Source organism: Silene latifolia, chromosome 2, assembly GCF_048544455.1.
Source record: "Silene latifolia isolate original U9 population chromosome 2, ASM4854445v1, whole genome shotgun sequence".
NCBI classification, from domain to species: Eukaryota; Viridiplantae; Streptophyta; class Magnoliopsida; order Caryophyllales; family Caryophyllaceae; genus Silene; species Silene latifolia.
The window spans coordinates 145436329-145450365 of NC_133527.1; the positions used below are offsets into that span (position 1 = coordinate 145436329).

The 14037-nt window shown below is 44.2% G+C and overlaps 1 protein-coding gene across 1 annotated transcript; it reads left to right on the forward strand.

The window, feature by feature from the left end:
- The first annotated feature begins 1263 nt into the window (after positions 1 to 1263).
- LOC141643073 (uncharacterized) lies at positions 1264 to 2126 on the forward strand. Its single transcript, XM_074452094.1, has one exon. The coding sequence runs from the start codon at positions 1377 to 1379 to the stop codon at positions 1914 to 1916; it is 540 nt and encodes a 179-aa protein (XP_074308195.1). The 5' UTR covers positions 1264 to 1376; the 3' UTR covers positions 1917 to 2126.
- The last annotated feature ends 11911 nt before the right edge of the window (positions 2127 to 14037 follow it).

Sequence of the window (14037 nt, forward strand, 5' to 3'; positions counted from 1 at the left end):
CAGAACTGATTGGGCTATAACCACGGAATATTGGAGAGAGATTTACCCGTACGCTAAGTTATTTCACCTTGATAAGGAGTGGTGTAACACCCCTACTTACCAAGGAGTCTTAACAAGACCTTCCTCAATAAGTACGGGCATTACAATCTTGGTTACCCGAGGTAAGTATATCAAATACACCATAAAAGAACAATTAATAATCTCTTTACAAACTTAGGTGTGTAGTCCGTTATTGCTCGTTGCGATGAGCAGGGCTTAGGTGGGCAAGGTTGCGGTCCCCCACTGGCGATGAGGATTACCTGTTGCGATGGGTAATCTGGCAGGGCTACACACTTAGGTGTGTAGTCGGTTACTAGATAGTAATGGAGTTGGGAGAATGGTTATACAGTTGGATTTAATTGTATTGGTTGTTTTCTTTGTGATTGTCTTATTTTGATTATTCAGTGAACTAACCCCGTTTATGTTTTCTAAAATTATGGCGATCCATTCCGGGATGGTGAGCAGATTATGACAGGTGATGATTTCATATTAGTTGCGGGAACAAGGATGGGATGTCATCACTTAGAGTGTTAGCTTCCGCTGTCACGAGTTTTTAACCATTAAAGTTTTTAAACCCCTCATTTTTACGCTGTAATATTTGTATTTATTTTGTTGTATAAACTGTAATTACGGGGGTTCACTCCAGTAGTGTAACATCCCGACCCAAATCGGGTCGGGAGCGGTTACTTATGATAGCACTCCAGTCTGTGTACATAGTCCACAGATCAACACGGGTCCTTTATAGCGCATTTTGTCCTCACTCATGCGCATCCCGGGAACCTTTCCAGGATGTCACCCATCCTAAGACTACTCCCAGTTAAGCGCTTAACTGTGGAGTTCTTTTGCATGGATAACCATAAAAAAAAGTACACTAGTCATTTAAGCCTATCAATAGACATTTTCAATTACCGCGGGGTGTTACAAGTAGTACCCCTAAACGTTAAAAAAACGTTTCAGAATACCCTTGATGCTCGAATTCTCCTATTTTAGATGTTTAGTTTATGAACTTTCAAGGAAACTTTATTTGCAAAATTGTTACAGTTATAAATATTGTTTACTCGTTTGGAAACATATCTTTCTTGCAAAAGTTAACGATTTAAAAACTTGAAAGTAGCTTGGTTATTTAAAAAACTCGCTTCGTCCCAATTATTTTTGTTGCCTCTGATTAAACGATAACCTTACAAAAAAATAAGACATAATTTAAAGAAAGGAAGTTGACTAAAACCACATAAGTTGGACTAAAACCACAAGTATAGCCAGTAACCCAGCATAGTATAGTCACCCCTTCCCCTAAATCTCCGTAACCAAACACAATCGGGCGGAAAACCCTGAAAAAAATGCCGACATTCACAAGAAAACACCCACCAAAATCCCTATCAACAATCCACATCACCGCACTTGACGGACTAGTCCACGTCAACTCAATCTTCACCTTAGCAGTCTTCATTGGTCTGTCATGGAACCCAAACGACCCCACCAACTCCCTCATCGAAGACCCCACCTGTCTTCCCACATCATCCTCATCCATCGCCGAAAACATCGTGACCTTCCACGTGTACTCGTTCGCGTCCTTCCTATTCTCCAGCCTGGTTGCAATGGGCCTGAAGCAGGCCATCCGGATCTCGGCCCATTACGAGTCTTATCGGGCTTTTGTGAATACAACGGTGCTCCGAATTGGGATGGTGGTATCGGCAGTGGGGTCCGCGTGTGGGTGTGTGTTTCTAATGTTGGCGCTTGTTAATGTTGTTCAGTTTAAGCTAGGGAAGTTGGGGTGTGATGGGGGACAGAGTTTGGGTGCTGTTATTCCACTTGTTTCTCTTGTGCCTGTTGGCCTCCTTGTTTATGTTGGCTTTGTGTTTTATGCTTTTACTAGGTAGTTTCGTTGAGTACATCTGATCGTATGTATTTTGATGGATCATGATGTAATTGATGTTTATGACATGAATAGAGCTTCATTTATATTGCGATGTGCTTTACCAGCTAGCTTTTTGGTCACACTGTCTGTCTGTATCAGTTGGATGGATCATGATGTGAATTGAGCTGATGTAGTTTGAATATTTTTTGATAATGAGAGATTGACTTTGGCCTAGCATTAAGATTACGCATTTTTGAATTAACATTTTGTAATTCTCCCAAAAAAATCACTGATTGCGTGTGCATGTTTTGCATTCTAGTATGTCTACCCGAGTTATCATTGATGTTAAGGGTAGAGATCTTGTCCTAAAATAAAATACATGTGTGTAAGGCTTTGCGTCTTCATTGGCAGAGATTATTGACATTCCAACTGCCAAGTTATTGTAATACTACGGTTTTATGAGTATGTGGGTACTCTATCGAGTGGGGCTTACTCTGTCGAATAAATATGTTTGGTATAAGAAACAGTATTCTGCCTGTACGGTACTCGATCGAGTAGCCTTGGCACTCGATCGAGTAAGTGGCACTCGATCGAGTACGTGACTTACTCGATCGAGTAAGTCGGTTATCGGGTATTATTTGACGGGTTTTGTTAATATTGCGAATTAATATATAATACTTCGTCGTCTTTTCCTAAACACTTCTACAAACCTAAAAACACAAAAAGAGAGATTGCAAGTTGCGTTGTTCGTTTCATTCGCATTATTGGCAAATCCCGGAGCTAGAGGTGTCGGTTTCTTGTGTTCTTTATACCGTTGTGATCCTTGCGTCAAGGGTAAGTTCTACGTATAATTTTTATAGTATTTGGTTAATATTGATTAAACCCTAATTTGGGGATTTGGGGGTTTTATGATTGTACAATCAAGGTAGTAATTGTATGAATGTTTGTATAGGAGGAGGGTTCGTAGAAGAGAGATTTTGAGACAGCTGCTAGATCGTCTGATTCTGTGATTGCATTACAGGTAGGGTTTCCCTACTCGGTATTAATTACATAATGTGTGGTGATTGTGCTATAGTTAGTGATTGTTGATTGATTCAGACGGTTGTGATTTCGTATTATTGATTGATTCAGACGGTTGTTGATTTTGTGTTGTGATTACTGTTTATCTGTCTGTGATCTTCAGGGTGCGTCCCTGGCTGAGTGGAGTCACTTGCGGGAGTGACTTCACGCCCTTGATTCGCCTTCTGTGGAACTCGCCACAGAAGGGATGTGCACATTAATGAACATGGGTTTATCGCTCGATGGAGATGAGCGGGGCTTAGGTGGGAACGGCTGCGGTCCCCCACTTGCGGTGTGGAGTATCTGTTGCGATGGGTACTCTGGCAGGACTACACACTTTCAGTTATGTGGAGATTGATTATGGAGTTTGGGGTTTGATGTGACGATCGAGCTGTTTGGCATTGTTTTATCGTGGTTTGTATTGTGTAATTAGTATTGTCCCCGTTGTTTGTTTTGTAAACCTGTGGTGATCCATTCGGGGATGGTGAGCAGTTATTGAGCAGGTTTGATATGATGCATGTGGGCTAGCTAGGATGAGTCATCACTTGCAGTTAGAAGAGTTTTCCGCTGTGTCAGACGATATCCTTTAGTTATTCAGTTTTATTAGTAGACAGTTTGGTTTTGGAAGTTGTATTTCGTTTAGCAGTTTTGGTTTGAAACATGTAATCACTTAAACTATATTTACTTTTAAAGTACGTTTCTTTATTTTCTTATGATATTCATTGCCTCGGGTAACCGAGATGGTGACGTTCCTATACCTGAGTGGTCCTGGTATGGCACTTGGAGTATGGAGGTGTTACAAAGTGGTATCAGAGCGACGATCCTGAAACCTGTAATCAATGAACTTAATGAATATAGGGAGTCAATTTAAAATGAATTCGGGGTAGAAGTTTTACGAGCTAATGCAAAGGCTTGGGAGATGTCTTAAAGTCGCGAACTCGCCCTACGATTTTGAACCGGTCACATGGGGTACGTGTCGGGATCGTATGTGTGATCTTCTTGTTTGAGTATTTATATAGTAACGTGTGGTGTGAATCGGTGGATATGTGAATGTGGAGGATGGGAGTGCGAATAAAAGATGAAGAGTATTGACTTGTATGTTGAATGAACAAGCATGTTGTTTGTTTTATAATATGGCATTTTAGTGATACAGAAGTAAAGTAGTTTGCTTGAATATATAAAGAATTGCGTTTATACACATGAATTGTTGTTGTTGTTGTTGTTGTTGTTATATTAATAATATAAAGGTTGTATGTATAGTTGGGAAAGAAAGATGAACATGCGGGTAGTGTTTATGAGTCAGCATGGCTCGATCGAGTGGGTCTGACTCGATCGAGTGGGTCTGACTCGATCGAGTGGTTAGTTTACGTTTTCTGGGCAGAAGCGAGATTTTGGGCACTCGATCGAGTATGTAGGGGAACTCGATTGAGTGGGGCCAGCTCGATCGAGTGGGTTAGGGGCTCGATCGAGTGTGTGTTAGAAAAGTTTCTAGTCAGATTCTGGATTCGAGGCACTCGATCGAGTAGGTGGGGCACTCGGTCGAGTGGCCTCAACTCGATCGAGTGGGTTTTGCTGCTCGATCGAGTGGGTTTTATACAGGTCGTATGCATGTTTTGGGTTATAGTATGAGTGTTTATGTCTACCTTTTCTTATATAGTTACAAGATGCCGCCAAAGAAAACCGCCTTATATGCTAGAGTTGAGAGCATGAACATTGATGACATAGTGAAGATGTTGGAGCACCAAGATGCTCTTACGGAAGCTTTGAAGAGAGTGGGAAAGGATAAGGAGGTTGATCACTCCAAGATCAGCATCTACATATCTAGGTTCAGTCCGAAAGAGTATAAGGGAACCGAGGCACCAATTCTTCTGAATAATTGGCATAGGGAGATGGAGAATATCCTGGAATTAGTTCATTGCCTGGATGAGTTGAAAGTGGAACAAGTTGCGTTCTACTTGAGGGAAGCGGCAGGTGAGTGGTGGGATAAGGTCAAGGTGAGTGCTAGGGGATGTATATGAAGCAGGGACTACCTGCAATACCTTGGGATGAGTTCAGGAAAGCGATGAGGCGTGAGTTTGTTGTAATACTACGGATTTCTTAGTCTAAGTACTCGACCGAGTAGAGCCTACTCGGCCGAGTAGTGTTGAGTGTATATTCCGTTTGGCAACTGCCGAGGAATACTCGGCCGAGTATGATAAATACTCGACCGAGTAGAGGATACTCGGCCGAATATACTCTATACTCGGTCGAGTATCCGGTCTGGCGAGTAATATTCAACGGTTTGATTAAGGAGTAATTAGGGCGTTATATAATTCCGATATCAGTTTCTAAAACATTATTTACAAAACCTAATCAACGTACGACGCTCTAATCACTCCAAATCTCTCCCTGTGTGTGTGTGTGTGTGCGTGGACAAGCATAGCAATCGTATTCAATCTTCACCCTTTTCATCGGTAAGTCCTTATCCCCATCTTTGTAGTAATTGTTCTAGGGTTGTCTTTAATCATGAATTGGGGGAGATGGGATTTAAAATTAGTAATTGTGTATGTGATTATTGTATAGGCGAAGACTTCGTAGAGGAGCCATTCTAGTTGCCTGATTCTCGTCATTGCTGTTGTTGCTAAGGTAGGGTTTCCCTACTCAGTCTCTGGTTGTTGATTTAAGATGTGTTTGCATTGTAATTGTTGTTATCTGCTGATCATCGGAGAAATGGTGTTGTGGTGACGATTGTGATGTTGTAGTGTTGTGACGGTTTTGGTGTTGTGACAGCTGTGATGCTGTGGTATTGTGACGATTGTGGATGTTGTGATGATTGTGTTGTGTTGGTTGTGGTGGAGTCACTTGCGGGAGTGGCTTCACACCCTCGTTTGCCCTCCGTGTAACCCGTCACGGGAGGGGATGTGCACATTAAGGGACAGGGATATCGCTCGTTGATGAGCGGGATTTAGGTGGGGATTGACTGCGGTCCCCCACTGGCGGCAAGGATTACCTGTTGCGATGGGTAATCTGGCAGGGCTACACACTTCGGTGTGTAGTCCGTTATTGTGTGAGTTTAGGAGATTGGTTAGGAGGATGATCAGCTGGTTACATTGTATATTGTCTTATCTTGATTGAACAGTACTGACCCCGTTGTTGTTGTTTTGTGGAATCTGCTGTGATCCATTCGGGGATGGTGAGCAGGCTTGACAGGTATTGCATTTGGTGAGCTTGGGCGGTCATGGGAGAGTCGTCACACCAAGTTGTAGTATCACAGTTACAAGTCTTAGTTTATGATTTATGTAGTTGTTAACATTCGGATTTACTTTTTGGTCGGATTTTGGAGTATTGTAAACATTTACTTTTACAGCACTTTTAATAAATTTGTTTGGACAGACGCTTGTGATATGTACTAACCTCGGGCAACCGAGATGGTAACGTTCTTTCATGCTAGGGTGGTCCTGGTAAGGCACCTTTGTATGAGGGGGTGTTACAAAGTGATATCAGAGCTGAAGATTCCGGCACCTAAAATAAATGGACTCAATGAGCTTAGGGAGTCTAAATAAAATGAACCTGGGGATAGTTATTTGGAGCTACCGCAAGGACTCGGGAGACGTCCCGGAGTCGCATTATGGCCCTCACTAACTCGAGCCGGTCACGGGGGATGTGTTGAGAGTTGTTTAATGTATTTGCATGTATGTTAAGGTCTAATGGTTGGAACATGTGGTAGTAGGTGAATGTGTATGTGGAACTGATGAAAGTATGTTGAGAATTGGAACGGAGTGAAAAGAATTTATATGTGAGATCTTGTGAAACGGTTTTAGCATGAAAGTGATTGGCATGTTATATTTTATTATGTGGCATTCAGATTTCTGTCGTTATGTGTTTGATTGTTGGGGTAGGAAGTATGATAGGAGATACTGCGTATTGTTTTAACCCGTTTTAGCATGACTCAGCCGAGCAGGGCGGGTACTCGACCGAGTAGGGGGTACTCGGCCGAGTAACCAGGCACTCGACCGAGTGTTGTTTGGCAGTGAGTAGCAATGGCTACTGGTTGTGTTTACTCGACCGAGTACTTAGGTGTACTCGACCGAGTAGGGCATACTCGGTCGAGTGCTGATTACACTCAACCGAGTATGAGTTTGGTGAATTTGACGTCGGCTACTGGAGTCAACTACTCGACCGAGTATCAGCAATACTCGACCGAGTAGTCCTTACTCGACCGAGTATTGTTGTGTACTCGGCCGAGTGCTTCTTTAGCGGAAGGTCACGCCCATTTTGAGCCGTAGGCTTTTGTGCTTACGTTTCCTTGTTTCTTATCAGCTCAAAATGCCGCCTAAAAGAACTGTCGCGCAAATTCAAGCTTCTGAGATGACCATTGATGAGATTGCTCGTATGATTGAGCAACAAGAGGCTCTTCTTGAGGCTCTCAAGAATGTGGGGAAGGGGGCGGAGAAGCCCGTGGATGCTACTCAGCTTAGCATCAACATCGCCCGCTTCAACCCACCCACCTATGAGGGCGTTGGGGAACCTAAGTTGCTTGAGAAGTGGCACAATGAGATGGAAAGTCTCATGGAGGTGGTCAAGTGTCCGCAGGATATGATCGTCGAACAGGTAGTATACTACCTGAGAGGTGAGGCCGTCGTGTGGTGGCAAAACGTCAAAGAGGATACGAGAGCCTTCTACCAAGCTGAGGGTTTAGGCGCTATTCCCTGGCCAGGTTTGAAGAGTGCTATGAGGGAGCAGTTTGTGCCGGAGCATATCCGTCACAAGATGAGATCAGAGTTTGATTCCTTCACCATGACCGATAATATGACAGTCACCGAGTACTATCACCGGTTCCTAGAGTTGTCTCGTTATGCGGAGGACATGCAGCTGGGGCAGAGGGGGTTGGCTTTTCGATTTGAGAGGGGTCTGTCCGCCAAGATCATGAACCGTTTACCAGCTGGAGTCGTCGCGGATCTTATGGATGTATATCTGCGAGCAGGTCAGGCTGAGAGAATGGTGGATCTCTCAAAGGAGGTTACAGAAAGGTCTGCTACTGAGAAAAGGAAGGCTGATAGTGGAAACAACAATCAGTCGAGTAACAAGAAGGGCAACTTCAACCATGCCAGGGCTTTTTCTAGTGGAGCTGGTTTCTCCGGGGGATCTCGTGGTTGGGGAAGAGGTGGTGGTCGGAGTATGAGTGACAACTCCACCCTCACTTGATTCAACTGTGGTGGCGTAGGCCACAGGAGGCGAGAGTGCACGAGTGCCAAGACTGGAGCAGGCTTGGGAGCTTACCAGGGAAACTTTTATCAAGGGCCGAGTCAGAGCTTTGCTAGCAATCGGCCGAGTGGATCATGGGGCAACCGGGGTGGACATAGCAACAACGACGGTTATAACCGCAACAGTAGTTGATCTTATCAGCGCCCGAACAACAGTGTCACCCAGGATTCGACGGCCAAGCCGGGTACTTCCAACGCTTCGGTACAAGGAGGAGGGCAGAAAAGCAGTGGAAATCTCTTCATGATGGATAAGCAGGAGGCTCAGAATGATGCACATGTAGTTACCGGTACCTTTATTGTTCATAATGTACCGTCTTTTGTTTTGTTTGACTCGGGGGCAACACATTCTTTTGTGTCTAGGAGTCATGCTTTATCTATGGGCTTGGGGGAGTTTGAACTTGTAAAGGATGATGTGTTCATACCTTCTGGGGAGTCTGTGTCGTGTGTCAAGTTGTATAGGGGAGTGTCTATGATAGTTGGAGGGGTAGATTTACCGGTAGACCCGCTAGAGTTTCCTATGGATGGGTTTGAGGTGATTGTCGGGATGGATTGACTGGGTAAGTATGATGCCAGGATAGATTGTCGGCAAAAGAAAGTGTCTTTAAGGGGTCCAAAGGGTATAAAGGTGTCTTATAGAGGGTTTGTTGTTAGACCTAAGTATAAGTTCATAGCTGTGATGACTTTAAAGTCCTGTTTGAGGAAGAAGTTCCCCTTGATTCTTTGTCACGTGAGAGATAGCCGAGTAGAGTCACAGACAGCTGCTGAGATACCAGTAGTGGGAGAGTTTGATGATGTCTTTCCTGATGAGATACCGGGGTTACCGCCAAAGAGGGATGTTGATTTCAGCGTAGAGCTTAAACCAGGAACAGGACCTATATCCAAAGCACCATACCGTATGGCACCTAAAGAATTAGCTGAGTTGAAGAAACAGTTACATGAGTTGTTAGACAAGGGTTATATCCGGCCAAGTGTGTCACCTTGGGGAGCTCCAGTTATGTTTGTAAAGAAGAAAGATGGGAGTATGACGCTGTGCATCGACTACAGAGAGCTAAACCGTGTCACAATGAAGAACAAGTATCCTCTGCCTAGGATTGATGACTTGTTTGATCAGCTGAGTGGAGCATGTGTGTTTTCCAAGATCGATCTGAGGTCAGGTTATCACCAATTGAGGATAGCAGATGAAGATATTCCAAAGACAGCGTTTCGGTCCCGTTATGGACATTATTAGTACGTGGTGATGCCTTTTGGTTTGACCAATGCACCAGCAGCTTTCATGGATTTGATGAATCGGATCTTTACACCGTTCTTGGATAGGTTTGTGGTTGTTTTCATCGATGACATCTTGGTCTACTCCAAGACTAAGAAAGAACATGAAGAGCACTTGAGGATGGTTTTGCAGACTCTGAGAGAGAATCAACTTTATGCCAAGCTATCTAAGTGCGAGTTCTGGTTAGAGGAGGTGGCTTTTCTGGGTCATGTGATATCTAAGAAGGGGGTGTCTGTGGATCCTAGCAAGATTGAGGTCGTGACCAAGTGGGAATCACCGAAGAGTGTTGCTAAGATTCGGAGTTTCTTAGGCCTTGCTAGCTACTACCGGAGGTTCGTGAAAGACTTTTCTACCATAGCACGGCCTATGGCAGATTTGATGAGAAAAGAGACCAAATTTGTTTGGGATGAGAGTTGTGAGACGGCGTTCCAGACATTAAAGGAACGTTTGACCACGGCTCCTATTCTAGCTTTGACAGAGGGATGTGAGAACTTTGAAATATATACCAATGCTTCAAAGAATGGTTTGGGATGTGTTTTGATGCAGTCAGGGAAGGTTATAGCTTATGCTTCGAGGCAACTAAAGCCATATGAAGAAAACTACCATACTCATGATTTGGAACTGGGTTTAGTCGTTTTTGCTCTTAAGATTTGGAGGCACTACCTTTATGAGGCAAATTTTAAGGTGTTTTCAGATCATAAGAGTCTAAAGTATATCTACACTCAGAAGGAGCTTAATATGCGGCAGAGGCGATGGATGGAGTTGATCGGAGATTACGATATGGAGATCATCTATCACGAGGGTAAGGCTAACGTTGTTGTTGATACTTTGAGTAGGAAGAGCGTTCATTCGCTATGTACGGCCATGTCCTTGCTGAAGTTGAGGGATGAGATGTCCCAGATGGGGATATTTATGATAAGTAAAGGGGATACCATTGGGGATTTGACGATCGAGCCAGACCTGTATGAGAACATCAAGAGTAAGCAAGAGCTTGACCCTAAGATCCAAGAATGGAAGTCAAGAGTGGAGAGTGGCACAGTTTCCAGGTTTTCTATCCACACAGATGGGAGTGTTCGTTTTGATGGGAGATGGTGTGTTCCTGAGGATGCAGAGTTGAGGAGAGTAATCCTGTCAGAGGCTCATTGCACTCCTTATTCGTTTCACTCAGGTGGTGATAAGCTTTACAAAGATCTTAAGAAGATCTTCTGGTGGTCAAACATGAAGAGGGACGTAGCCGAGTTCGTGGCTAGATGTTTGACCTGTCAAAGGGTCAAGGGTGAGCAGAGGCGACCACAGGGTAAGATTCAGTCTTTGGAAGTACCTGAGTGGAAGTGGGAGTCGATCTCTATGGACTTCGTTGTGGGATTACCTAGATCACAGCAAGGTAATAACATGATCTGGGTGATTGTTGATCGGTTAACAAAGTCAGCTCACTTTATTCCTATGATGCAGCTGGCTTTGGGTTATAGAAGACATGTGGTTCAGTTACATGGTATACCCAAGGATATTGTGTCTGATCGTGATGCGAGGTTCATATCCAAATTTTGGCAAGAATTGCAAGAGTTGATGGGTACTACCTTGAAGATGAGCACAGCTTTTCATCCGGCAACTGATGGTCAGACGGAGAGGGCCATCAAGACCTTAGAAGACATGTTGAGGGCATGTGTCATGGAGTTTGGGGGCAGCTGGGAGGACAGGCTTGATCTGATCGAGTTTTCATACAACAACAGTTATCATACGAGTATTGGGATGACACCTTTTGAGGCTTTGTATGGTCGGAAGTGCCGAAGTCCAATTTGTTGGGATGACAGTTCTGAGGCGGTGGTTTTAGGACCACAGCTGGTACAGGATATGGTTGAGCAAGTCCAGGTGATTCGGCAGAAGATGAGAGCAGCCCAAGATCGTCAGAAGAGTTAAGCCGATTTGCACCGCAGAGACATAGAGTTTGTTGTAGGTGACAAGGTCCTTTTGAAAGTGTCACCTATGCGAGGTGTGATGAGGTTTGGAAAGAAGGGCAAGTTGAGTCAGAAGTTTATAGGTCCTATGAGATTTTGGACCGCATAGGCGAGGTAGCCTATAGATTAGCTTTGCCACCGGCTTTGGACAGAGTCCACAATGTCTTTTATGTTTCACAGCTTCGGAAGTATGTGAGTGACTCGTCACATATACTTGGGGTGGAGAATATCGAGCTTGATGAGTCCTTATCCTATGCTGAGGTTCCTAAGGAGATTCTAGATCGCAAGGTACGCAAGACAAGGAATGGTGAAACCGTTTTACTCAAGGTACTTTGGTCTAATCACAATGTGGAAGAGGCCACATGGGAATCCGAGGAGGCTATGCGAGAGCGTTTTCCTAACCTTTTTTATCAGGTACGGTTGGTTACGGGGACGTAACCATTGTCTTTTTAGGGGGGTAGGAGATGGTCGCATGTGTGTTTTGTTCTAGTTGAGTCGGGTTAGTTGGGTCTTGTAACTGTTTTGGTGTTAGTCCTTTTGTGTTGGTATGTGTGTCGGGAAGTTGTTTGGTTGTGCTTGTTGTGGGATAGAGTGTGAACTTCGGGGACGAAGTTCTTTTTAAGGAGGGAAGACTGTAATACTACGGATTTCTTAGGCTAAGTACTCGGCCGAGTAGAGCCTACTCGGCCGAGTAGTGTTGAGTGTATATTCCGTTTGGCTACTACCGAGGAATACTCGGCCGAGTATGATGAATACTTGACCGAGTAGAGGATACTCGGCCGAGTATACTCTATACTCGGTCGAGTATCCGGTCTGGCGAGTAATATTCAGCGGTTTTATTAAGGAGTAATTAGGGCGTTATATAATTCCGATATCAGTTTCTAAAACATTATTTACAAAACCTAATCAACGTACGACGCTCTAATCACTCGAAATCTCTCCCTGTGTGTGTGTGTGTGGACAAGCGTAGCAATCGTATTCAATCTTCACCCTTTTCATCGGTAAGTCCTCATTCCCATGTTTGTAGTAATTGTTCTAGGGTTGTCTTTAATCATGAATTGGGGGAGATGGGATTTGTAATTAGTAATTGTGTATGTGATTATTGTATAGGCTAAGACTTCGTAGAGGAGCCATTCTAGTTGCCTGATTCTCGTCATTGCTGTTGTTGCTAAGGTAGGGTTTCCCTACTCAGTCTCTGGTTGTTGATTTAAGATGTGTTTGCATTGTAATTATCTGCTGATCATCGGAGAAATGGTGTTGTGGTGAGATTGTGATGTTGTAGTCTTGTGACGGTTTTGGTGTTGTGACAGCTGTGATGCTGTGATGTTGTGGTATTGTGACGATTGTGGATGTTGTGATGATTGTGTTGTGTTGGTTGTGGTGGAGTCACTTGCGGGAGTGGCTTCACACCCTCGTTCGCCCTCCGTGGAACCCGTCACGGGAGGGGATGTGCACATTAAGGGATAGGGATATCGCTCGTTGATGAGCGGGATTTAGGTGGGGATTGGCTGCGGTCCCCCACTGGCGGCGAGGATTACCTGTTGCGATGGGTAATCTGGCAGGGCTACACACTTCGGTGTGTAGTCCGTTATTGTGTGAGTTTGGGAGATTGGTTGGGAGGATGATCAGCTGGTTACATTGTATATTGTCTTATCTTGATTGAACAGTACTGACCCCGTTGTTGTTGTTTTGTGGAATCTGCTGTGATCCATTCGGAGATGGTGAGCAGGCTTGACAGGTATTGCATTTGGTGAGCTTGGGCGGTCATGGGAGAGTCGTCACACCAAGTTGTAGTATCACAATTACAAGTCTTAGTTTATGATTTATGTAGTTGTTAACATTCAGATTTACTTTTGGTCGGATTTTGGAGTATTGTAAACATTTACTTTTACAACACTTTTAATAAATGTGTTTGGACAGACGTTTGTGATATGTACTAACCTCGGGCAACCGAGATGTTAACGTTCTTTCATGCTAGGGTGGTCCTGGTAAGGCACCTTGGTATGAGGGGGTGTTACATTTGTGCCACAAGAGACATGAGTGCACCAGTGCGGTGAGTGGGGTTTTCCAGAGGCCGTTACAGGGGAGCTTTTCACAGGGTCCTGCACAGAGTTATGCGAGCAACAGACCGGTTGGGTCATGGAACAACATGGGAGGCCATAACAACAACGGTGGGGGTAACCGGAATGGCGGTAATTCTTATCAGAAACCAGCTACGAACACCAACAACAACCATGAGTCGGGTGCTAAGCCGGCTACCTCGGCTAGTACTGTCCAGGGAGGTGGGCAGAAGACCAGTGGCAAGTTGTTTATGATGGAGAAGAAAGAAACTGAGGATGATGCTCACGTTATCACCGGTATATTTCTTGTTAATGGTGTTTATACCTTTGTTTTGTTTGATTCGGGAGCGTCACAGTCGTTTGTATCATCGAGTCATGTTAAAAGGTTGGGTTTGAGTGAGTTTGAGTCTGTAAGAGATGAAGTTTTTATACATTCGGGTGAGTCTGTATCTTGTGGGAGGTTGTATAGAGATGTATCTATGATAGTTGGGCAAGTTGATCTACCTGTAGACTTGCTAGAGTTTCCTTTAGACGGTTTTGAGATGATAGTCGGGATGGA

What these genes read in the sequence shown, in the direction of transcription:
- LOC141643073 (XM_074452094.1), top strand. Translation starts at nt 1,377, where the DNA reads ATGCCGACATTCACAAGAAAACACCCACCAAAATCCCTATCAACAATC.